Raw genomic sequence first — 27,019 nt, forward strand, 5'->3', positions numbered from 1 at the left:
GCGGCACCTGTAGCCCATTTCCTGCACACGCCTGTGCACGGTGGCTCTGGATGTTTCCACACCAGACTCAGTCCACTGCTTCCTCAGGTTCCCCAAGGTCTGGAATCGGTCCTTCTCCACAATCTTCCTCAGGGTCCGGTCACCTCTTCTCATTGTACAGCGTTTTCTGCCACATTGTTTCCTTCCAACAGACTTACCATTGAGGTGCCTTGATACAGCACTCTGGGAACAGCCTATTTGTTGAGAAATTTCTTTCTGGGTCTTACCCTCTTGCTTGAGGGTGTCAATGATGGCCTTCTTGACATCTGTCAGGTCGCTAGTCTTACCCATGATGGGGGTTTTGAGTAATGAACCAGGCAGGGAGTTTTTAAAAGCCTCAGGTATCTTTTGCATGTGTTTAGAGTTAATTAGTTGATTCAGAAGATTAGGGTAATAGGTCGTTTAGAGAACCTTTTCTTGATATGCTAATTTATTGAGACAGGTTTTTTGGGTTTTCAGGAGTTGTATGCCAAAATCATCAGTATTAAAACAATAAAAGACCTGACAAATTTCAGTTGGTGGATAATGAATCTATAATATATGAAAGTTTAATTGTAATCATTACATTATGGTAAATAATGAAATTTAACACTATATGCTAATTTTTTGAGAAGGACCTGTATTAGTTGTATACTCCACAAATCTGGCCTTTATGGAAGAGTGACTTCAAAAAAAGCCATTCTTGACAGAGAGCCTTAAGGGTATGTGCACACATTGCAGATTTGGCTGCGGATTTGCAGCAGTTTTCCATGCGTTGTACAGTACCATGTATGGAAAACCAAATCCGCAGTGCACATGCTGCGGAAAATATCGCGTGGAAACGCTGCGGCTTATTTTTCACAGCATGTCAATTCTTTGTGCGGATTCCGTAGCGTTTTACACCTGCTCCATAATTGGAATCCGAAGGTGTAAAAACGGCGGTAAAACGCAGGGCGTTTTTACCTGCGGATTTTTCAGAATCTGCGTGGAAAAATCCGCACACGAATCCGCAACGTGTGCACATACACTAAGTCTTGCATAAGCTTGAAAAATGCAGGGGACACTGAGCATTGGAAGGTGCTCTGGTCAGATGAGTCCAAAGTAGAACTTGCTGTGTTAAAGGCAAAACCCTTTGTGGTGGAAAAACTAACACTGCACATCATCCTGAAAACGCCATCCCCACCATCAAACATGGTGGTGTCAGCATCACAGTCTGGGTAAACTTTCTGCAGGAGGAACAGGGAAGCTGGCCAGAATTGATGGGAAGATGGATGCAGCTAAATACAGGGCAATCCTGGAGGAAAATCTTAGTCTGCAAAAGCCTTGAGACTGGGGTGTAGGTTCACCTTCCAGCAGGACAATGACCCTAAACATCCTGACAGAGCTACATTGGAATGGTTTACATCAAAGCATATTCATTTGTGGGAATGGCCCCGTCATAGTCCAGACCTAAATCCTATTGAGAATCTGTTGCAAGACTTGAAAATTGCTGTTTACAGACACCTCCATCCGAACTCATTGAGCTAGACCCAGTTTGCAAAGAGTGCGCAAAAATGTCAGCCTCTAGATGTGCAAAGCTGGTAAGGACATACCCCAAAAGTAATCTCAGCGAAAGGTGGTCCTACAGAGTATTGACTAGAAGGGGTGAATACAAATGCACGTCACAATTTTCAGATTTGTGTTTGGAATAATTAGTAAACCATGTATCATTTCCTTTCCACTTCACAAATACTTACTATTTTGTGTTGGTATAATCACATAAAATCCCAATAAAATACGTGTGTGTGTGTGTGTGTGTGTGTGTGTGTGTGTGTGTGTGTGTGTGACATGGGAAAAAAAAAAGGAAAGGTTCACGGGGTATGAATACTTTTTCAAGGTACTTATGAAGCCCAGTCTATGGTCTTCACAGGAACACCTTAATGGCAGCGATGTGTCTTCGCCTACAATGACAAGCAATCGGCAACTTTGGATGGTGGGGAAGTTATAGGTGCCAAGAAGCACACGCCACGGTGTGATTGACCGTGGCATTTATGGGGTTAATCCTCTAACATTCACATTGTTTATTTATTGTGTGGTATAGAAACAATGGAAGATCTGGATATAATTAAAATCCCGGGAATCTAAGCTTTGTCTGCTATTGTTTATGCCAGATGGTCTTCATACACTTCTATTTTTGTATTCCTGTCTCTCTGGAAGGATTTTACCCTTTCCCTGATGATGTGGAGCATGCTGGTGTATAGTATGCCTTGTATATGGCCTGAAAGTGTTTGACAGATGGAAGACTTGCATGGACGTATTGTTTGTGCAGTTTCTGATGATTATTATGCTTAAATAACGTCATCATATTCCAGAATATTTACAGATGCTGTCATCCCTGTCCCCATTGGGATCATAATTTAAATTCCCTATAAGTATGACATCTTTGTGTGGAGTTTTTCAGGGTACTCCGGTTTCCTCCCAGACTCCAAACGTGGGGAGTACATACAAACTCCTTGCAGATGCTGTCCTGGGTTCAAATCCCACTGCAAAGCAACAATGCTGACCACTGAGCCACCATGCTGTGACAATGATTTAGAGGACCTTTCTTCAATTATTTTTTTTTTTTTATTTTATTTTTTTTTATTGAACTGGAAACACAATGTCATAAAGGTGTGTGTGTGTGTGTGTGTGTAATAAAGTTCATATATTATTTTTTTTTATTTTTTCTTTCCTCTCAGTTGGTTGTAGACATTATCAGAGTATTTGTTGCCTAATGTGTAAATTTTCATTAAAGGGACTCTGTCAGCACAGAATGACTATTCACATGATGTTTCGCCGGTCAGTGCTTCACAGGGGGGCCAATCATTTTAAGTACAACTTCCCAACTGCTTGTATTCAGTCTCTACCAACCCCTTATTTTATTGACAGCTCTGGCTTCATAGACCCAGATAAGGTGGAAATAAAGGAAAAGCAAAAAGGTGTGAAGGGGTATATAAATGATAAGCCATGCCATGGAGCACCGAGCGCCTGTACTTTGAACAGTCATTCTGTACTGACGGTCCCTTAGTTCACTTGGACTTACCATATATACTTGAGTATAAGCCTAGATTTTCAGCCCACTTTTTTGGGCTGAAAGTGACCCTCTTGACGGGGGAGGGGGAGCGGTTCTGTGACATAATCACCTGCTCCCAGCGCGGTCCCTGCATGTCCAATGGCTCCGGGTAGCTCTTCCTGTGTTCAGCGGTCACGTGGTACCACTCATTAAAGTAGTGAATATGGATGCATATTCATTACTGTAATGAGCGGTACGTGACCGCTGAACATAGGAAGATGCCACCGGCTCCCGGAGACCATCTGACAGTGAGACGCTGCCAGGGACGGCGCCAGGAGCAGGCGAGTATGATGGGGAGGTGTGCATTGCGCGATGGTCACCTTCCTCGTTCCACCGCTGCGCGCTGCTCTGTCTTCCATCCTCTGCACTTACTGTTCAGGTCAGAGGGCGCGATGATGCAATTAGTGTGCGCGCCACCCTTGTAGATTGTGACCCCTCGCGGGCAGGGTCCTCTCTCCTCCTGTACCAGTTGTGACTTGTATTGTTCAAGATTATTGTACCTGTTTTTATGTATACTCCTCCTCACATGTAAAGCGCCTTGGAATAAATGGCGCTATAATGATAAATAATAATAATGTGTGGAGCATCTTATGGGGCCGCAATGTGTGGAGCATCTTATGGGGCCATCAACCTTTATGCAGCATTGTATGGGGCAAATGTTTCTATGGAGCATCTCATGGGGCCATTATTAACCTTTGTGCAGCATTATATGGGGCATATTTTAATATGGAACATTTTATGGGGCCATCATTAACTGTATGGAGCATTATATGGGGCTCCTGATTCAATATGGATATTCAAAAGCACTTAACCTACTGATGTCTCAATTAATTTTACTTTTATTGGTATCTATTTTTATTTTTGACATTTACCGGTAGCGGCTGCATTTTCCACCCTAGGCTTATACTCGAGTCATTAAGTTTTCCCAGTTTTTTGTGGCAAAATTAGGGGGGCCGGCTTATACTCGGGTCGGCTTATGCTCGGGTATATACGGTAATAAGAGTTTATTCTGAGGGCATATACGGTACTTCTGTCTCGTATGATATTTACTAAGCATAATTGGGCAGCTGAAAAAGCACACTGCCTAAAGCAGGTTTCTCCATCTGTGAGATGTAATGACAGACAGCCTTGATCTACTGGCCTGACCTCCTACATGACTGGAAAGTTCTGGGCAGAAAGCACAAATGACAAACTCCTTTCAAATAAGGTCATTGCAGTCAGTGTGAGTGGAAGAGCAGCACAGCAGAGCTTGAGCCGAGTGTCATTAGCATATCACATCGGATGCTATTGTGACCCCGGCCTTCTATTGAGGATTTGCCAGTGTGATGTAGGTAGTCAGGAGGAACAGCTGAGATTTAGACCCGAGGCTCAGAAATTGGGGGAAAAAAGCACCCAGTAAAAGCATTAACGGCCCTTTTACCAGATTTTGATTACTATCTGGTGAGAAGAAAATCATTCCCAGAATACTTCTGTAAAAGCTACTCAAGCAAGGTGAGTGCCTCCATAAGTATACAGTTGTTGGTAAAATGATTTAACCATAATTGCAAAATGTACAAACTGTCCTAAACCTGAGAGAGTTTAATATTTCTAGTCAGTTGGTGTAGACCCAGCTTTAGAGACTTAAAAAGGTTGTCCACTTTCAGAAACATGGGCCCAAATTGTGTAACATACATAAAATAACAAACACAAACAGGTGCTTGCCTTTCCTTTTGGTCCAGTGCTGGCTCCGGTCCTGGTGTTTTGACTATGGCCAGTCCATGAGCTCAGCATCACTTGCCATCACCCTCAGCATTAAGCTTTGTGACAGTCAATTCATGGATAGTCTTTGGTGCAACGTGGCATTGGTGGATGGAACGAGACATGATGGCCCATATGTGCTCGCTTGGATTCAGGTCTAGGGAATGGGCAGGCCAGTCCATAGCATCAATGCCTTCATCATGCAGGAACTGCTGACACACTTTAGCCACATGAGGCCTAGCATAGTCATACATCAGGTGCAATGCAGGGTCTGGGGCACCTGCATATGGTCTCACAATGGGTCTGGGGATCTCTTCTGGGTACCTCTGGCTAGCACATGGAGGACTGTGTGGCCCTCCAAAGAAATTCCTCTCCACATCATTAGTGACCCACTGCCAAACCGGTCATTCTGGAGGATGTTGCAGGCAGCAAAAAGTTCTCCATGGCATCTCCAGACTCTCACATCTGTCACTTGTGCTCAATGTGAACCTGCTGTCAGCTGTGAAGAGCACAGGGAGAGAATGTCGAATCTGCCAATCGCCATGCATGGTATTGGGCTGTAAGCACAACACTCACTTGTGGACGTCCAGCTCTCATACCACCCTCATGGACTCTATTTCTGACAGTTTGAGCTGATACATGGATTTTAGTGGCCTGCTAGAGGTCATTTTGCAAGGCTCTGACACTGCTCTTCCTGTTTCTCCTTTCAAGAAAGAGGAGGTAGCAGCTCTGCTGCTGGGTTGTTGCCCTCCTATTGCCCCCTCCCAAGTCTCCTGGTATATTGGCTTGTCTCCTGGTATCTGCTCTGGACACTGTGCTGACTGACAGACACCCTTCATACAACAGCTTGCGTTAATGTGCTATCCTGTTGTTTTTACCACTAAAATAGAATGTAAGTCCGCAAGGACAGGGTCCTCTCTCCCCTTTGTACCAGTGTGTCACTGTAAACCTGTTTACTGTAAATGATATCTATAACTCTGTATGTAACCCCTTTCTCATGTACAGCACCATGGAATTAATGGTGCTATATAAATGAATAATAATAATAATAAAATCTTGCTAATATTTGAGCAAGTCACTATTGCTGGCAGACTCCAAGGCTGTTACTTGGGCATGAATTGCCATGTCAATCATCATGACCACACAATCACTATCTCAGGTTGCCAATGGGCTTGAAGAGGGAGTCTTCACGTTCTGTTAACCATCTAGATGCTGTTATCCTTGACGGTAACATATAAGATTAAACGGACATGGTCAGGGTCTAGCTAAAGTATACAGCTGCTGCATTTTCACCCTTCGGAGGATGCTATTCTGTCAGGTCAGTAAGAAGACCTATTGGAAGTCACTAGAGGGTCAAAGATGACATTATAGGGTAGTTTAGTAAAAGACCAGTTCTGTCACCCCTTCCTATGTGGATATTCTGTCACTGAGAAAACAAAGTTTGAATTTTATGCAAAAGAAGAGTCAGGTTCCCAGCAGCTAGCGCATAAATTTCTCCACAATATTGCCTGCTTAGCGCCACACCTAGTGCTTGGATTCTGTGCTGTACATTAACCACTTCTCCACCTGCATTTTTTTTCTGCTTTTGCGATTTAATTTTTTTTTTTTTCATCTTCAGATGCTCCCAAAAAGCCATAACCATGGACTTGTTTTTTTTTTTTTGTTTTTTTTGCAGGACGAGTTTTTATTTTTAAATTAAACTATACATTTTAAGATGTGATTTTTCTGTACAGCATGAAGAAAAAAATTCAAAGTTCACCGAAATTTTGGGAAGTGCAGTTCCATAATTCTTTTTTGGGTTTAGTTTTATAGTGTTCATTATATGGTAAAAAAAAATTACCCAGCAATTATTATTCTACAAGTCAGTACAATTACTGTGATGCAGAACATGCATAGTGTTTGTTGTTTTTTTTTTTTTTTTCTGTCTAAGTTGTCACCATTTTCTTTAAACCCCAGAATGTGTTTTTAATTCTCTGACTATCGGGCTGTGTGGGGGGCTTCTTGGTTTTTTTTTGTTTGTTTGGTTTTTTTTTTTCCCCTGAACTGACATTTTTATTCAATCATGGAATAGTAGATACGTTGTTCTCATCACCTTTTCTTGCATTTTGTTTGCTTTGTTGGAGCAGCTGAAAAAAACACAATTCTGTGTTTAAATTTTTTTTTAATTGTACCTCCATTACACTGTTTATAAATCCGAATAATTTAAGATTTTGCTAAATTGGACTTTTATACATGTGGAGGTATCACGCCTAATATAGGGCCTTATAGGTCAGGCAGTAATTGGGGGTGGGGGAGTATTCAAATTGGCTCTACTCTAGAAGAAAAAAGCTGTCTCTCATGCCCCTGTAGGTGTAACTACTTTGTATGTTAATGTCCAACACTTTAGTAATTTGTTTGCCTGGATAACCCCCGTTTTAAAGCATTGTGAAGCCTATGAGAATTGAAGAAACTTCATAATTTAATTGCTGTTAAAATTCTGCTGTGTTCCTGATCGTTAACATCTGGACCTGTGACCTCCTGCTCCTAACTTCCTGCTTCTGTCCCATGGAATTGCCGAGATTTCCTGAGAGTGCTTTGAAAAGAACATGGCTTGTCAGTCAAGCACAGCCCCCTATGTATGAGTCTGGGGTCAGCCAGCAGCTCTAAGCAGTGTAATTAGAGTGATGCTGTAATGGAGTGGCTAGCAATCCAGCCTTTGATGTAAAGGGAAGCAGAGCAAATCCCCAGATGCAGAGCAGACTCAAAGAACAAGTCATCTTATCAACTAGTGACCTGAGGGGTTGGTGCTGGGATTTCAAGAGTGCCAGACCCCAGAATAATAAATTGCTCAGTTATATGACTCATCGCTCCCCAAAAGAATATGGAGTCATTGTGGTACCAGAATCTTTAGTATTGACTGCAGCCGATGTTCGGGAAAGCACATACTAGGAGTTTTAGTAGAAACTGTGTGAGGAATGATATATCCATCTTGAGACTGTATAGGAGTCTCAGTAAGGAGCTTTGGAGGTGTACTGGGTGAACACTGAAGGTGGGAGTGTTGTCAGCTGTGGGATGGACACAACTTGCGAGAAATGTAGTCAAGAGGCACAGAGGGATGTAAACAATAGCAGACTAGGAGGATGGCAGAAGGGGTCGAAGGAGAGCTGAAAAAAGGAGAATGAATGGAATGGGGATTCATGCAAGGTTCATTTTTATTTATTTTATTTCCACAGAAAACCCCTTCAATATGCCTTGCAACATGACTAAGGCTACTTTCACACATCAGTTTTTTGCCATCAGTCACAATCCGTCGAATATTGAAAACAACGGATCCATCTCAGATTATGAAAAACTGATGCGACAGATCCGTTTTTTCAACAGATCCGACTAGCTGATCTAGCTAATTGGATCCCCCAAAAATTGGAGCATTCTCAGTTTTAAAAAAATGGAATCCCTTGTCGGATATTAGTAGATAGTATTGTAGTTGTTATGCTTTGCAAGCTGTTATTGGATTGTTCTAATTACAGTCTATGCATTTATCACCTTTATGGCATTTTTCAGGCACACTTTGTGTGGACATATCTTGCCTTGACCTCCGCATGTTCTCTTCCGTTTTGCTCATCACTGTCAGCTTGTCTGATTGCTAATCATTTAGTGGGGATGCTGTCCTACATCTTACTAATCACAATTGTCAGATGGAGGCTATATTGTCAGATGGAGGCTATATGGTTGAAGTACAGTATATAAGGTGATGTATATAGCGCCCACCTAATACACTTTAGACTGTATAGCCCTTTCAATAAATAGAATCTTTTTAATTGTCATTCAGCCGTTTCCTTTCAGCTAAAGCGTTTTGAGCCATAATGAAATTGGTAAACATTTCCCAGGTTGAAAGCTAATAATTTTTTGCAGTAATATGATCTGATATTGTTAGTACAGTGTGATTGTCCTTGTTATTCATAACCCTGAGATTGGTGCCATGCACCACAGCGCATACACAGTATTCCAAAATCTGTAGTCTTTCTACATCTTACCTGACACATTCTGCACAACCCTACAGCGCTCTTCCCTTTATGCCACTGGTCACAGTGGTGACTTGTTGGCCACTGCTGCATCCAATAGTTGCAGCTATCACATGCTTATCACCTAGAGTTCTTTAAAGGGAATCTGTCAGTAGGATCAAGCCATCTGTATGAGCATGCAGGTCATAGGAAGCTGAATAAAATGATACCTTAATATCTGCAATCGAATGTATTATTACCGAGAAATAAACTTTTTTTTTTTTTTCTTAATATATAAATGAGCTGGCAAAGATTTATGGGCCGGACATGGATCTACCCAAGAATCTGCCTCCAGAGCTAATTTTAAATGATGGGAAGTGTTACCAGTGTGAGATATGTACACCAGGAGAGCAGGCTGTCAGTTGCCGCATGTCTAAGGGTACTTTCACACTAGCGTTTTTTGCAATACGTCGCAATGCGTCGTTTTGGCGAAAAAACGCATCCTGCAAAAGTGCTTGCAGGATGCGTTTTTTCACCATTGACTAACATTAGCGACGCATTTGCGACGCATTGCCACACGTCGCAACCGTCGTGCGACGTTGCGCCGTGTTGTGGCGGACTGTCGGCTGCAAAAAACGTTACATGTAACGTTTTTTGCTGCCAATGGACCGCCATTTCCGCCCCCACCTCCCCGCACCTCACAATGGGGCGGCGGGTGGGCTGGAAAAATGCATCCGCTGCCCCCGTTGTGCGGCGTATACAACTCTAGCGTCGGTACGTCGGCCCGACGCACTGCGACGGGCCGAGTACGACGCTTGTGTGAAAGTAGCCTAACTCTGCTAACGTCCCCTTTCATTTACATTGACCTCTGGAGGCAGATTCTCAAGGAGTCCTGTGTCCGGCCCATAGATCTTAACATCTCATTTATATACAGTGGGGAAAGTAAGTATTTGATACACTGCCAATTTATCAAGATTTCTCACCTGCAAAGAATAGAGGTCTGTAATTTTTTTTCATAGGTGCACTTCAACTGTGAGAGACAAAGTCTAAAAATAAAAACCAGAAAATTATATTTTATAATTTTTAAATAATTAAATTGCATTTTATTGCATGAATTAAGAATTTGACCACCTACCAACCTGCACGAATTCTGGCTCTCGGATCTGTTTTTCTTTCAGAAGCCCTCCTTCTCTACACTCATTATTAATTGCACCTGTTGGGACTCCTTATCTGTATAAGAGACACCTGTCCACACACTTAATCACACTCCAACCTCTGCACCATGGCCAAGACCAAAGAACTGTGTAAGGACGCTAGGGACAAAATTGTAGATCTGCACAAGGCTGGGATGGGCTACAGGACAATAGGCAAGCAGCTTGGTGAGAAGGCAACAACTACTGGCTCAATTATTAGAAAGTTGAAGAAACACAAGATGACTGTCAATCTTCCTCAGTCTGAGGCTCCATGCAAGTTCTCTCCTTGTGGGTGGGTAAGGATGATCCTGATAGAGGTCAGAAATCAGCCCAGAAGTACATGGGAGGATCTAGTCAATGATCTGAAGAGAGCAGGGACCACAGTCTCAAACATTACTGTTAGTAACACACTATGCCATCATGGATTAAAATCCTGCAGGACGCAAGGTCCCCCTACTCATGCCAGCACATGTTCAGGCCCGTTTGAAGTTTGCCAAAGACCACTGGATGATCCAGAGGAGGCACTGACCATGTTTGGTTTAAGAAGACAGATGATACAACCCCAAGAATACTGCCCCAACCGTTAAGCATGGTGGGGGAAACATCATACTTTGGGGGTGATTTTCTGCAAAAGGGACAGACTACTGCACCGTATTAAAGGGAGGATGGATTCTGTTGTGTACTGCAACATTTTGGCCAACAACCTCCTTCCCTCAATGACCCCTGAAATACACTTCCATGGCAACTAAGGAGTGGCTCTGTAAGGCTACTTTCACACTAGCGTTGTACGACGCACGTCGCAATGCGACATACCGACGCATACTGTGGGGAAAAAAAAATGCAACGGGGGCAGCGGATGCAGTTTTACAACGCATCCGCTGCCCCATTGTGATGTCCGGGGAGGAGGGCGCGGAGTTCCGGCCGCGCATGCGCAGTCGGAAGTGGTGGACCCGATGCACAAAAAAAGTTACATGTAACTTTTTTTTGTCCCGACGGTCCGCCACAACACGACGCAACTGTCGCATGACGGATGCAACGTGTGGCAATCCGTCGCAATGCGTCGCTAATGCAAGTGTATGGAGAAAAAACGCATCCTGCAGGCAATTTTGCAGGATGCGTTTTTTCTCCAAAACGACGCATTGCGACGTGCGTCGTACGACGCTAGTGTGAAAGCACCCTTTAAGAAGTATCTTAAGGTCCTGGAGTGGTCTAGCCTTTCTCCGGACCTGAACCCAATAGAAAATCTTTGGAGGGAGCTGAAATTCAACGCTGCCCAGTGATGGGTCTGACACCTGAAAGATCTGTATGGAGAAATAGGCCAAATTCCCTGCCGCAGTATGTGCAAACTTGGTCAAGAACTAAAGCAAACATCTGACCTCTGTAAGGCTACTTTCACACTTGCATTTTGTGTTGTCTGTTGTTGTCCAGCAAAATGACGTATCGACGAACGTCCCTAAAATAGGGAAAAACGTGTGTGACGCATCCATTGTAATGATGGATGCGTCGTCCACAAATTTCCGGGAATGAAACGTCCGGAGAGACGACAGAGACTTGCTGAGACTTTTTCCCGGACTTGAAAATCTTTCCGGGCATGCTCAGAGGGGAAAAACGTGATATGTCTCTGGATTCCTGTGTGTGACGGTCAGCGACGGATCCTGCGTCCATAGGCTTCCATTGTAGCCGACGACGGGCAGCGCAGGATGCGTCACTGACCAATTTTCCGACGTGCACAAAAAAAGTTCCTATCAATGTTTTCTATGCACGACGGACCGCTATTTTACGACAGATCCAGTGCACGGCGGATGAAACGGATGACCATCCGTCACAATCCGTCACTAATACAAGTCTATGGGAAAATGCAGGATCCTGCAAATTGCATTCACAAAAAACGACGGATTGTGACGGATTAAAAAAAAAGCAAGTGTGAAAGTAGCCTAAATACAAAGGTTTCTGAACCAAATATTAAGTTTGTGTTTCTCTATTGTATCAAATTCTTATTTCATGCAATAAAATGTCTGTAAAGCGCAGCGGAATATGTTAGCGCTATATAAAAATAAAGATTATTATTATAATGTGAAGTAATTCTGTAAAAATCCTACAATGTGATTTTTTTTTAATTTTTTTTAACATTCTGTTTCTCACAGTTGAAATGTAGGTACATTAAAAATTACAGACCTCTCCATTCTTTGGTGGGGAAAAATTGCAAAATAGGCAATGTATGAAATACTTATTTTCCCCACTGTATAAAAAAAAAAATGTGGATTTCTCTGGCATAAAACGTTGAGGATATGAAGGTATCAATTGATTCAACTTTCTATGATCTGCATGTCCCTATGGCTTAGGAGGGTTAATCCTATTGACATATTCCCTTTAATCTCTTTACTCATAGGTTTATTTACTCATTGTTAATCTGGCATGACAAAGCATTAACGTGTAATGGCCCTTGGCTAAGAAAGTTTCTACGAAAGTTTAAAAAAGGATCTATGGAGTTGTGGAATTTACCTCCTTGTCTGGACATCTGTTATGGTCGGAGATCAGAAGATGTATGGTATAAATGCATAATGTAACTTTTTTTTTTTTTGTCTGTTTCCACAGTATGTAGAGACTTTGCCGTGCTAGAAGATCATAGTCTTGCACACTCCTTACAAGAACAGGAAAGTAAGTGATTTTCAAGAACTATATATTACTAGATGGTGGCCCGATTCTAACGCATCGGGTATTCTAGAATATGCATGTCCACGTAGTATATTGCCCAGCCACGTAGTATATTGCCCAGTCACGTAGTGTATTGGCCAGCCACGTAGTGTATTGCCCAGCCCACGTAGTATATTGGCCAGCCATGTTTGTCACAGGATAAAAAATAAACATATACTCACCTTTCCGAGGGCCCCTTGTAGTCCACGGCAGCTTCCGGTCCCAGGGTTGGTCTGAGCGCAGGACCTGTGATGACGTCGCGGTCACATGACCGTGTCGCGGTCACGTCAGGTCCTTTCCGCGCAGGCGCACAGGACTTGTGGTGATGTCGCGGTCACATGACCGTGACGTCATGGCAGGTCCTCCTGCCATACCATCTTTGCCACCGCAACCTACAACGGAAGATGGCGGGCGGCGCGAACCGCTCAGCGGACTACAGAGGGTGAGTATAGCAGGTTTTTTTTTTTTTTTTTATTTATTATTTTTAACATTACATTTTGTACTATTGATGCCGCATAGGCAGCGTCAATAGTACAAAGTTGGGGACTCACAGGGTTAATAGCGGCGGTAACGGAGTGCGTTACCCGCGGCATAACGCGGTCCGTTACCGCCGGCATTAACCTGTGTGAGCGGTGACCGGAGGGGTGTATGCGGGCGCCGGGCAGTGAGTGCGGGGAGTAAGGAGCGGCCATCTTTTTCCGGACTGTGTGCGTCGCCGATTGGTCGCGGCAGCCATGACAGGCAGCTGGCGAGACCAATCAGCGAACGAATAACCGTGACAGACAGACAGAAAGACGGAAGTACCCTTAGACAATTATATAGTAGATTGTGATGTATCCTATTTATATGCATACCCGTGAGTATTTCTATTAAAGGATCTTTCCACCACTTTATTAAAATACTGTAGTCTAGCATGTAAAATAATAATAATAAAAAAAACCTTATATGGTACTCTCCTCCTGCATTGGCGCTGTTCAATCAACGTTGGCGCCGGGTCTCCCAGCAGACATGTGACATTATGCCACATGATCTCTGACGTTTCATTGGCCGCTGATGGGCTGCTTTGCTTAAACTTGCCTTGAACGTCCAAAATTTAGTCTTAAGGAAGTTTGAGAACTGCAGTTCACTGGCGGCCACTGATGGGTTGCAGCACTCTCATGGTGTCACAATGTCACCAATCATTGGGAAGCATTGTGCCAATGCAGAGATGTGTGTGTGTGTGTGTCTTATTTTACATGGGGCACTGCAGCATTTAAGAGGGGGTTGTCTAGGTCAGCTGAATTAAAGGGAATGTGTCACCCCAAAAATCGTATCTGAGCTAAGGCCACCAGCATCAGGGGCTTATCTACAGCATTCTGTAATGCTGTAGATAAGCCCCCGATGTAACCTGAAAGGTAAGAAAAACAGGTTATATTATACTCACCCGGGGGCGGTCCCGGTTCGTTTCGGGTCCGATGGGTGTCGCGGTCCGGCGCCTCCCATCTTCATATGATGACGTCCTCTCCTTGTCTTCTTGCTCCGGCGCAGGCGTACATTGTCTGCCCTGTTGAGGGCAGAGCAAAGTACTGCACTGCGCAGGCTCCAGGGCTCTCTGACCTTTCCCGGCACCTGCGCACTGCAGTACTTTGCTCTGCCCTCAACAGGGTAAATCAGTACACCTGCGCAGGAGCCGCGGCAGGAAGACAAGAAGAGAACGTCATCGTAAGATGGGAGGCGCCGGACCCGGACCTGCGATGCCCATCAGACCCGGACCACCCCCCAGGTGAGTATAATCTAACTGGTTTTTCTTATCTTTCAGGTTACATCTCGGGCTTATCTACAGCCTTACAGAATGCTGCAGATAAGCCCCTGATGCTGGTGGGCTTAGCTCAGATATGATTTTTGGAATGACAGGTTCCCTTTAAAAAAAAAAAAAAAAAATGGACTTATATGTTCAAATCCAGTAATGTTTATTAACAACATATAGCTATAACAGATGTTTAACATTAGGTGCAATGTTAGTGTGATTTGGCAGTACATTTTGTTTTAATGTCCTTTCTATGTAAATCTTTAATTGTTTTTACTTTTGCTTCGTAGAATCCATTTATGATAGAACTGTTGCAGCTTTTGTAGTTTCTTTTTTTTTTTTAAGCACATTTTGAGGTGACTCCTGTCAGAGCTGATTGACTTTAATACCGTCCATCAGGGTTACGGTAATTTTTTTTTTTTTTTCAAGAGTAACACACAGGTTTCAATAACTCCAATGTGGACAGGGCATAAGGGGGTATTCCCATCTCCAAGATCCTATCCCAATATGTAGTAGGTGTAACAATAAGAGTATTAGCAGATACCTCCAATTAGATATGTAGTATAGTTCTTCTGATTTGTTATGTCACTTACCCCATGTGCAGGGCATTGCAGTAGCTTAGGTTACCCATGGTTGTGACCACAAACAGCTAGTTATCTCTATATGAGTGGTTGTAATCATGGATATGTAAGCTACTGCAATTCTCTGCATGTGTAGTACGCAATATGGCCAATCTGAAGAACTATACTATATTTCTAATTGGAGGTAATTATCCTAATATAATTTCGACTACGTATTGTGATAGGATCTTGAAGATTGGAATACCCCTTTAAGTCCAAGTCAAATCTTTTTATCTAGTTTTGTTTATTTTCCTCCCACGCTTATTTCTTCCAAGTGCTCTGCTACTTAGACCCAGCGATCCTGGGGACAAAGTAAGTACATACCTAAGGGGCGTAATGTCAGGAGATTTGACCTAATTATAGCTTAGTATTCAATGTATTATCAAGTTTGACAACATGCTATTTATCATACATAAGATTAGAAACTGGTTACATGAGGAAAATGGGTGACTGCAATATTATCAGATGCATGAGGTTAAAGGGAATAGGTCACCAGGTTTTTGCCACTTAGCCTTGGAACACTATCATATAAGGGCAGATACCCTGTGTTCTGTCTTCATACACGTTGATACGGTGTGTGATCCAACATACTGCATAAACCACTTCTGTCTCCCAAATAAGCAGACTGTTCTCTGTAGTCTAACTTGTTTATTGGTAAACATGAGCGCGGTAAAACGGATAAACTTAACCAGGATGGCAAGTAAGGTATTTCCAGCACAGCAGATAAACATGTGTGTCTCGGGGAGTACGCAGAGAGAAAATGGAATTTCCCTATCCCATGATGCAACACTCTGATTATTACTGAAAAACACAGGTTATAAATTTAACCACCCATGGGTGGTTCCATAACACAGCAAAACCAAAACACTAATAGTAATGAACCTTTAATGCATGAAACAAACACCCTGTCCTTCATTTGAAAGGACAGAACACTCCCCGCTTGGCATCAACCGGTGCCACCTACAGGTTCTTTTGGCGAAAACAGTAAGACAAGTTCCGCAACTGGTCTGAGGAATAGTTTACTCTCCCCGGACTTGCCTACTTTGACCTCGACCTTACGCACCTTCCCATCTTTGCTTGGGAATATTTTAGTGATGAGGCCTAGTGGCCACTCATTACGGTGAGACTGGCTGTCTTTCATGAGAATGACATCACCGGTTTTGATGTTTAGTTTGTCGGTCTGCCACTTCTTTCTTGGTTGTAAGGTGGAGAGGTACTGCTTCCTCCATCTGTCCCAGAAGGTATTGGAGAGACTTTGCACTTGTCTCCATTGTCGTCTGTAAAGGTCCTTGTTGCTGAAATCTCCAGGTGGAGCGCTGAGGACGCTGGCTTTCTGAGTAAGCAACATGGCTGGAGTGAGAGTGGTCGGATCTCCAGAGTCACTAGAAAGTGAAGTCAATGGTGTAGCATTGATGATGGCCGAAACTTCTGCAAATAATGTGGTCAAACTTTCATGTGTGAGTCTTGCACTACCTGCTTGCAAGAAAATGGAGTCAAGGATTCTGCGTGCCATTCCTATCATCCTCTCCCAAGCACCTCCCATGTGAGAAGAGTGTGGCAGATTGAAAGTCCAGGTGCATCCTTTCTCATTCAAGTATCTTTCCACACTGGTGGTGTCTAGGTTGGAAGGAATTTGAAGTTCATTGACTGCTCCTACAAAGTTGGTACCTCTATCGGAGTGTATGTGCTTCACGGGGCCTCTGGTGGCGATGAAACGTCGGAGTGCATTTATAAACCCTGAAGTGTCCATGGACTCAATTACTTCGATGTGGACTGCTCTGATGGACATACAGGTGAACATAACTGCCCAGCGTTTGGCATTGGATTGGACTCTTCTAGTGTTCCGTGCAACCACCGACCATGGCCCGAATACATCCAATCCGACATTGGTAAAGGGAGGTTCTGTACGAAGTCTGTCTGGTGGGAGATTGGCCATCTTCGGCTTTTGAGTCACGCCACGGAGTTTGCGACAAGTCACGCAATTGTAAATGAGTTTACTCACGCATCTCTTTGCTCCAACTATCCATAGTCCAGCAGTTCGTAGATTACCTTTGGTAAACAGTCGGCCCTGATGTTTCACCAAGACGTGGTGGTGTTGCACAAGCAGGGTCGTGACATGATGATGTCCAGGAATTATTATAGGGTGTTTCTCCCCAAATTCCACTTCAGCTTCTTGAAGACGACCTCCAATTCTTAACAGCCCATCTTGATCGATGATTGGATCAAGCTTCTTCAAAACACTGTCTCTAGGAACAGGTTGGCCTTTATTGAGGTTATCTAATTCTTTGGCATGACATTCACTTTGTATGGTGCGAATTATAACGTTCTTGGCATTTTCCATGTTTGGAACGGTAAAGGCAAGCTTGCAGTGATGCCAACCCTTGCAAGGTTTCTGAATGGCGGGTTATGTTGACCTATAGGATCGAGCCACGTGAATCAAACAAATGAGGGCACGAACAAGCAAGTTCCAAGTTGAAAACCTGTTGAAACTGTGGGATTTGAGGTGATTGTCTTTAGTCACCGTACGTAGAACGGATACCTGAGGGCGGATTTCCTCATCTGCTTTTGGGTCTACCAGTTCAAAGGTGTTTGACTCGTCAATGTATGGCGTCGAACGGCATAAGAATGTAGGGCCAGTAAACCAGGTTGTGTCCTTAAGATGTCTTGCTTTAACGGATCTGGTTGCGTGGTCCGCAGGATTGTGGTGCGTGGACATGTAGTGCCACTGTTTAGAGTCGGTGGATCTCCTGATCCTTAGCACCCGATTGCTGACATAGACATAAAAGCGACGAGTTTCATTGCAAATGTACCCCAGCACTACCTTGCTGTCAGTGTAGAACTCAACTTCTTTGACTTCCAGGTCCATTTCTGTCGAGATAAGCTCAGCTAACTCTACTGCTAGCACAGCTGCACAGAATTCCAGTCTGGGTACTGTGTGTTCACGGAGTGGGGCCAGTTTTGTCTGGCTCATAACAAGCCTTACGTGGCATTGTTCGTTGATGTCAGTGGTTTTCAAATACGCCACTGCTGCAATTGCTTTGGTTAAGGCATCGCAGAAGATACAGAGCCTTTGCATCTTGATTTCCGTTGATGGCACAGAAGCATATGGTCGTGCCATGTAGAGACTTGACAGGGCTTCTAAAGAGTTCTTCCATCTTACCCACAAATCTCTTTTCTCGCTGGTGAAGCGGATCATCCCAATTGGACGTCTCGGGTGAAGTCTCTCAACATCATTTTACCTTTGGATAGTTACAGGGGTTACAAATCCCAGAGGATCGTACAAACTGTTTACAACGGACAGGACGCCCCTACGCGTGAAGGGTTTCTCTTCTTCGCTGATCTGGAAGGTGAATACATCCTTTTTCAAATCCCAGAGTAAACCCAGGCTCTGCTGCATGGGAAGGGAGTCCGTGCTTAAATCCAAGTCTTTTAAATCGGTTGAGTAATCTTGAGAGGGAAAGGCTGCCATTAGTTTTTGGCTGTTGGAAGCAATTTTGTGCAACCTCAAATTGGATGAAGCGAGCATTTCTTGTGCCCTTTTCAGGAGACTGACTGCCTACTCATCTGTGGGTGTGGATTTCAGGCAGTCATCTACGTAGAAATCCTTTTCCACAAACGATCTTACATCCGATCCATACTTTGCTTCACCCTCTCTGGCTGAATGTCTGAGGCCATAGATAGCAACAGCAGGGGAGGGGCTGTTCCCGAAGATGTGTACCTTCATACGATATTCCACGATGTCCTTGTAGGGGTCATTATCGCGGTACAAGAAAAACCTCAAGTAGTTTCTGTGTTCTTTAACAAGGAAGCGGTGAAACATCTGTTGTATGTCGGCCATAAATGCTACTGCATCTTTGCGGAAACGAAGAAGTACTCCCAGAAGTCTGTTGTTGAGGTCTGGACAAGACAGAGAGACGTCGTTTAAAGAAACACCTTCGTTTCTGGCACTTGAGTCAAATACCACTCTTATCTGACCTGGTTTCTTCGGATGATACACGCCGAAAATAGGTAAGTACCAACATTCCTCGGAATCTTAAAATACAGGTGCAATTTCCGCGTGGCCACTCTGGAAAATTCTCTCCATGAAGGTAAAGAAGTGTTCTCTTGTTTCTGGTGCCTTCTGCAGTTTGCGTGTAAGGGAGACAAATCGACTGTAGACAAGTTCTCTGTTGTTGGGTAAGCGGTGCCTCTGTGGTTTGAATGGTAAAGGTGCGACCCAACTCTTTGATTCATCTCTTACTATCTCTCGCTCCATGATGTTCAAGAGCAGTCTGTCCTCTATGGACAATGCTACCTGGTTGTCTTCTCTTGTCCTGTGGAAAACTGCGCATCCTATATGATCTTCCTCACCGTCGCATGCATGGTCTTCACAGGAAGGATCAGCTAACGGACAAGGTGGAGGGGCGTTGTGTGGCAATTCTTTAATCAGGGAACTGCTCTCGCATGGCTGGAAGAGAGATGGCCGTCCATTTTCGAGAGTATTGGTGAGCATGTTGTTGACTGATGTCGGCCTGTGTGCTCCACCCAAACAGACGTCTCCCACGATGACCCATCCTAGGTCAAGTCTCTGAGCATATGGGGCGTTTTGTGGGCCGTTAATCTGTCCTCTAGCCTTGTGGACCCGTAGTATGTCTCTTTCGAGGAGTAAGACTAGGAGCTCCTTGGTCAAGCTCCGGTATCAGGTGAGCTATACATTTCAAGTGGGTATGATGAGCTGCTACCTCTGGTGTAGGTATCTCCGACTTGTCAGGAATTTGGTTGCACTCCAGTATTGATGGCAAGGATAAGCAGGTTTGACCGTCCATAGACTCTACTTTGAATCCGGTCGCTTTTCTCCCCGCCGTCTCGACAGTACCTGCACATGTCTTCAAGGAGTATGGAGAGCCGGGACCAGCAATGTTGAAGGTGTCGAAGAAAAAGGACTTGGCTAGAGACCTGTTGCTCTGATCGTCCAAGATTGCATATACCTTGATTTCCTTATCCCGTTGGCTCGCTGGGAATACTCTGACAAGACAGATCTTCGAGCAGGATCTTCCTGCTACAAGTTCCTTGCAGATCTCTGTACACTGAGAAGTGACCACTGGGGTGTCAATGTCAGTGTCCATCTGTTTTTCGGCAGACTCTTCTACTCTCGACGATACCCCTGAGGGTGGTCCAGGGTGTAAGGCCGTGTTGTGCTCCACACTACTACATTCTACGCATTTCACGCTGGTTTCACAGTTCTTGGCGAAGTGTGAGGTCGTCGCGCAGCATCTGAAGCATATCTTGTTTTCCTTTAGGAAACTCTTACGGTCTTCTAGAGACTTTTCCCTGAAGGCTCTACATTTTAGTAGAGGATGAGGTTTCTTGTGTAGGGGGCAGTGTTTGCTGAGATCCTGAGGTTTGTCCTCTTCTGGAGAGGACTTGCTTGCCCTGTAAGGAAAACCTGTGGACTGCCACTGGTGTTTTACTGGGTTTTACACCGGAGGCAGTGGTACATGACATAGTGAAATCGAAACTGGGGTCATTTCTAACTTTAGCTTGCTGAGCAACAAAGTCTACAAACACCCTGAAAGGAGGAAAAGGTACCTTATGAGCCTGTTTGTAATGGGACCCATGACTGACCCACTTTTCTTGTAAGTTGTAAGGGAGCTTTTGGACAATCGGGTTGACACCTCTGGCAGTGTCCAGGAATGCCAACCCTGGTAGGTCACCTTCTGCCTGAGCAGCATGTACCTCCATTAACAAGTCGCTCAGTTCCCTGAGCTTTTGATAACCCTTATTTGCTATCTTGGGGAAATCATCAATTCTTTTATACAAAGCGTTTTCTATAGCTTCTATTAACCCATAACATTCTTCGAGTCTCTCCCACACCATACGAAGTCCTGTGCGTGGGTACTTTATGTTAATGTTCCTGATTCTTTTGGCGTGTTCAGCTGACTCTTTCCCAAGCCACTTTACCAGTAAATCTAACTCTTCACTACTGGAAAGATCCGTCTCTGATGGCATTCTGGAAGGAGGCTCGCCATGCTCTGTAGCTTTCAGCTCGATCAGTGAACTTTACAAGTCCCTTGGTCACCAGCTCCCGACGGGTAAAGAACCTTGCAAAGTTCATAGTGGCTGAGTCAGTGCTAACATGAGCTGGTGTGCTGTTGTCATGCGGTGTGTGTGTGTGGTGCGTCCTCATACCTGGTAGGAGCTTCGGGCTTAGGAAAGTCTGTATAAAAATGTTCCGAAGCGAAGGGTGTCCCTGTCAGTCTGGGAGGAAGCCGTAACTTCTGTTCTGTAAGACGGTAGTGGTGGTCGACGTCGTTTCGCAGTATACCTTCCTGCTTCCAGTACGGTGTTTGGAGGAAGGATCTCTGGTAATCTGTATAGGCTGGTTGGTGTAACGGATCAGAGTTGTCTTCTATTCTGGGATGTTGGTTGACATATTCTGAGACTCGTTGAGCAGGGTCCTGACGATCAAGGTCTAGTCCACGTACGTCGCTGTCTCGCTCAGATTCAGGAAACTCCACGGCTTCTAAGAACTCCGCTTTGGCTATTGTGGCTGCTGCTTCTTTTTCAGCGGAGAGCCTTTCCAAAGTTGCTCGCAGGCATGCTGTATCTGCGTCTCTATCGGCTTGCAGGCGGGCTCTTTCTGCTTCTTGCTCTGCTTGCGTGCGAGCCCTTTCTGCTTCTTGCTCTGCTTGTCTTAACTTTTAACTGCATCTCTTGTGCAGTGAAGGAGGATCTTACTTTCGCCGCCTCAGCTTCTGCACGGGCGAGGGTGACAGACCTTTTTGAGGAAGACTTGCTAGAGCGGCTTGTTTGGGACCTCGTCCCGAGTGAAGATGCTTGACTTGCAGACATTTCGTGTCCGTTTGCAGGCTGTAGGACGTCTCAGAGTGGGTAGGAAAGACTTCAGCGTGGACTGAGACGTGTCGTGCTTGGTGGGCTGCACTCTCGTACTTGTGACTGTATGGCGGCCGCTGCGGTATCTGCAGGCAGTGCGGTGTGGTACAAGCGGCTGCGTAGGTGGTATTTGCTATCGCTGGCGTCTAGCCTCCTGTTACCGTCATCGCCGGCGTCTAGCATCTGTTTTACTGCTATCGCTGGCGTCTAGCTTCCGTTTTACTGCTATCTCTGGCGTCTAGCTTCCGTTTTACTGCTATCTCTGGCGTCTAGCTTCCGTTTTACTGTTCTGTCTTCATACACGTTGATACGGTGTGTGATCCGACATACGGCATAAACCACTTCTGTCTCCCAAATAAGCAGACTGTTCTCTGTAGTCTAACTTGTTTATTGGTAAACATGAGCGCGGTAAAACGGATAAACTTAACCAGGATGGCAAGTAAGGTATTTCCAGCACAGCAGATTAACATGTGTGTCTCGGGGAGTACACAGAGAGAAAATGGAATTTCCCTATCCCATGATGCAACACTCTGATTATTACTGAAAAACACAGGTTATAAATTTAACCACCACTGGGTGGTGCCATAACACAGCAAAACCAAAACACTAATAGTAGTGAACCTTTAATGCATGAAACTAACACCCTGTCCTTCATTTGAAAGGACAGAACACCCTGTATCCAGTTATGTGATTTTTTTTTTTTATCAGCAGGAAATTATCACTATAGGACTAGTAAACCTGCTGCCGTGTAGTTTTCCATATTCATGAGATCTATTACCCTGCCCCACCACTGATTGACAGCTAACTTTGTACACTGTGAATAGGCCGAAAGTTGGCAATCAGTGGTGTGGGCGGTGTTATACAGAGCTCGGCATTCAGAGAACTGCTAGATATGCAGCACATAACAGTAATTTTATCAAAAACTGCAACAAGCAGCTTAGTAATTGACACACTGCTGGAATCAGGGTTTCTGCCCCTACATCATATTGCTTTTGGAATACATAGTAAAAACCTGGTGACAGATTCCCTTTCAAGTGGGTTGCCCTTTTTCAGAAAATCTTTGTCTCCAGATACATTTGGTTATACAAAAATGAATTGCTTTGTTACTCTTATCTTACCACCACTTATTCTCTGGAGCTACTTCCTATGTCTGATAATTTCTGCAGTGCTGACCTCACATTAACAGCGCTGCAGCCAATCGGTGAGCTCAACGGCTCTGAAGTTCTGTCTACACGAGTAGAGCCGCTGAACTTGTTGATCGGCTGTCTAAACAATGTCAGCTCCGCAGCCAATATCAGCAGCTTTGTGATGGACCCAAGGTTGGTGAATAAAGTGCCGTTTCTTAAGTTTTATAACAAACTGCATCCAGAGACAAAGATTTTCTAAACGAAGTTTGTTATTATTTTAGTTGAACATCATCTTGCCACAAACGTAAAGAGGAACCGCTTGGTGAAACATGACCTGCAAGTGGCCAAGCAGCTTCAGGAAGAAGAGGACATCAGAGCACAAGTGAAGATAAAACACCGGCACGGTGAACTGTGCGTAAACCATAGCCGTATCTGCTACTAGTTAAGACACATTCCATTTCTGACATTTGTTCTATCCACAGAATATGGCAAACTAACGCTGAGAAATAAAATAAAATAAAGCTTAATCTGTCTTGTGCCACTTGGATTAGATAGGTGGGCACACATATTTGGCTCACTACAGTCACATCACATCACTGCAGTTCTTTGATGTCGCACCACACCAGCAAGTCGTCGTTGTTGTAGCATGACAAATGTGACGTTGCGCCAGGTCAGCTAATGAAAAGAACGACTGCAGATGCCATTGGCTAAGACGTGGCATTCCAGCGGCCAGAGATCACTACTGCCCCCGATGGTTCGGGTTGAACAAATATATGAACACCAACTCTAACTAGTACTAGACATTTAATCAGATTCCTGAATCACATGTTGGCCCAAAGAACCGTGGGAACATTTGGAATTAAATTATTTTCAGCTTTCCTGGCATATTCTCCGAAGTCTGAAAGCATAATAACGGTTTATTAAAACACTGTGTCTTATTGTTCATCATTTTTACAATTGCTCATAATACGCCTTTGTCATTGTTGCTTTTAAAGTCTGTTGTTTTACAGTGAAACTTCAGTCAAAAACATCACATTTCTTTCCTGGGGATCCTATATTAACTTTTGAGTCTTTCCTTGGGGTTGCTCCCCTACTTGTATATTCATGGCCTATTCTAGGATGGGTCATCAATATCAAGTCTGTGACCACCGATTAGCTGTGGCAGCCGCCATATGTTAGAAGTTGCACAGCTAGGTCAATTGTGTAGTGGCAGCTTCCGGATGCTGCAGATCTGCCCTTATCCTAATGAATAGGAGCAGACTAGCAGTATCCGACAGCAGCCACCACACCGTGCTCTTCAGCTCCGCAACTGCTGATATTTCGCATTGAAGACAGCAGATCGGTGGATATCTCAGTTGACGGACCCCCAGTGATCTGATGTGTGTCCATACGAAGGATAGGTCATCAATATAAAAATAGTGGACCAGCTCTTTATACAAAATTCTATCATTTTAACATTCACAATGGCATCATAATAGGTAAAAATGGCACTAAAATTGATGAGTTTGAGTAACTCAACCTCATTAATTTTTTTTTTTTATCTAATTTCTTTAAAAAAAAAAAAAAGTAATATATGTTCTAATATATTAAATTTTTTAGAAATGAAAAACTTGTATAATTTTGCATATTTATCCGAAGAAAATATAAATGAGACCACTACGCTCTTCGACCATCTCACAAATCCTGCTATGACGCTCCAGCAATGCTCCTGTAGCCTTTCTTTGGTAGCAGCGGTCTTTTTCAGGCTTCTTGTAAACCATGGCCTCATCTGTGCTACCGTCTTCATGGCTCAGTTGTACAGTAATGTTGGTAAATAACTGCACTTGGCATCACTTAGATGCAAAAAAGGACAGCCGAAGCATCACATTTGGATTGAAGAAGGAATTAAAGGGGTTGTCCACTACTAGAACAACCCCTTCTTGATCTAAATGCTTGGCGCCGAATAAAATAAAAAGGCTCGTACTCACGTCTGTTTAAGTGTTGTCTGCATTCCCGTTCCCGGGGCTCTCATGCGGTTGTTATGACACGTGAGCCTGGCGCCCAATCTGCGCTTGCATCACTGTCCCCACTTTCAGATGTATTGAACATCAACAGGAAGTCAAGGCTACTGCTGCTTTCTCACTTCCTTTTGAAGTTCAATACGTCCGAAGGCGGGACAGTGATGCAAGCACTGATTGGGCGCCAGGCTCACATGTCATAACAGCACGAGAGCCCCAGGAACACGAGTGCCGACACTGCAGGAACGGTACCGGCACATCAAGTGAGTATCAGTGGTTTTTTTTTATCGGCTCCAAACATTTAGATCAAGATAGGGTTGTCCTAGTAATGGTGAGTAATGTTTTTATTTTCAGAAATTAAAATAAGCCCCTTTTTTAAAAAAAAAAAAAAAAAAAAAAAAAAAAACAACCCAAAATGTCTATTATTTAAGCCCTTACATACACCTGTAGGTTTACATCTTGGCTGGCTGATATGGCCTAATATGAAGATACCAATGATTGAGTTCTGTTACTAATCCATATACTACTATAGGACAGGATGGTCACCGGTAGTGGTCTTTCTTCAGCCATGTTTTGTGTATTTACTGGATTAATGGGTTGAAAACATTAACTTTTAATATCTTATTGGTGTCAGTGAACTTCTAGATGGTGAAATTGCTCATGAAATTCAAGAAAAGCTGGTGATTGAAGCCGAGCGCAAGCGTCTACAGGAGGAGAAGGATGAGGTAAGCAGGCCCTCAATTCTTAGACCACTTAAAAAAAAAAAAAAAAGAAAAAAGTAGAACAGAAAGAAGTTTGTTTCCTCGTCAAATTGGATGTTATTAGGAATCTCCAAGAAAGAAGGAAGTTAATTTACAAGGAATGATGGTTGCACTAGTTTGAGGGTTAAATATGATTTCCAGTGCTTGTATATTGATGACCTATCCTTGGAATCGGTCTTCAATATTCGTTGGGTGGTGGTGCAACACTCGCCACCCCTGCCAATCAGCGGTTCCTGGTTGTGGCAATTTGTGGTCGATTGCTGAGCTGCACAGCTCCGTCACCTGTAATCCATTCAGATAGAGGCAGATGTGCAATACCCAGCCGGAGCCACTACAATGGAGCTGTGCTGCTCAGCAACTGATTACAACTGGGCGAGGGCAGCGATGGCAATAGCTGTTTAGTAGGGTGCCGCCGAGTGCCGCACCCCCCCCCCCCCCCCCCCGATCTGATATCGATGACCTAGCTTAAGTATAGGTCATCAATATAAGACCTTCAAGATTTTAATGGAATATCTCCAGAACATTGTAATGTTGTGATGGGCAGTGGATTCCTCTCTGGGTTGCTGTGATATGCATTTATTGCAATCAATACTGCAGATCGGTGGAGTGCCCTGGGATCTGTATGGTGGCCATTAGTGGGCAACCTTTTTATAAATGAGGCATTTCTCTTTCTCTGTATCCCCAGAGGACACACAGCATGTGGTGTATAGATGTGGCAAGCACATAAGAAATATTTGGATCGCAATTCCCCTATTGACATACCATGGACCCCCATTAATGTTTAAGTTAAAATGTATTTTACTGGTCAAGCGCACTTTTTTTTTTTTTTCTTTTCTTTTTGGTCTTGTAATTGAGAACTTAACGCTCCAGGACATACCATTACATCATTGAGCATGTCAGGATGTTTGGGGCCCGCTTCACACAAGGCAGATGCCAGCTAACATCTGGGATCAGCGCTACTGTCGATGGCTACTGATAAATTCTGAAATACAGCTGTCAGTCAGGGACTGCGCCATTTAAGCCCCATGGCTCGGCCTGGGTGTCTCTCCCTCACATGACAGAGAGCATAAGGGTCGCCATGACAGTTGGGATATAGATATAGAGATACATTATCTATCTATCTATCTATCTATCTATCTATC

At 44.0% G+C, this 27,019-nt stretch overlaps 1 protein-coding gene across 3 annotated transcripts in view; it reads left to right on the plus strand.

Moving 5' to 3' along the window:
• Positions 1-27,019, plus strand: part of CCDC50 (coiled-coil domain containing 50) — a 79,002-nt gene that overhangs the window by 25,774 nt on the left and 26,209 nt on the right. For all 3 annotated transcript variants that reach the window (XM_077290304.1, XM_077290305.1, XM_077290306.1), the window contains exons 2-4: positions 12,615-12,677; positions 23,401-23,530; positions 25,751-25,841. In XM_077290304.1, coding sequence (XP_077146419.1) covers positions 12,615-12,677; positions 23,401-23,530; positions 25,751-25,841 — 284 coding nt within the window. The remainder of the gene's footprint in view (positions 1-12,614; positions 12,678-23,400; positions 23,531-25,750; positions 25,842-27,019) is intronic.

The sequence above is a fragment of the Ranitomeya variabilis genome, chromosome 2, assembly GCF_051348905.1.
Source record: "Ranitomeya variabilis isolate aRanVar5 chromosome 2, aRanVar5.hap1, whole genome shotgun sequence".
Lineage (NCBI taxonomy): Eukaryota > Metazoa > Chordata > Amphibia > Anura > Dendrobatidae > Ranitomeya > Ranitomeya variabilis.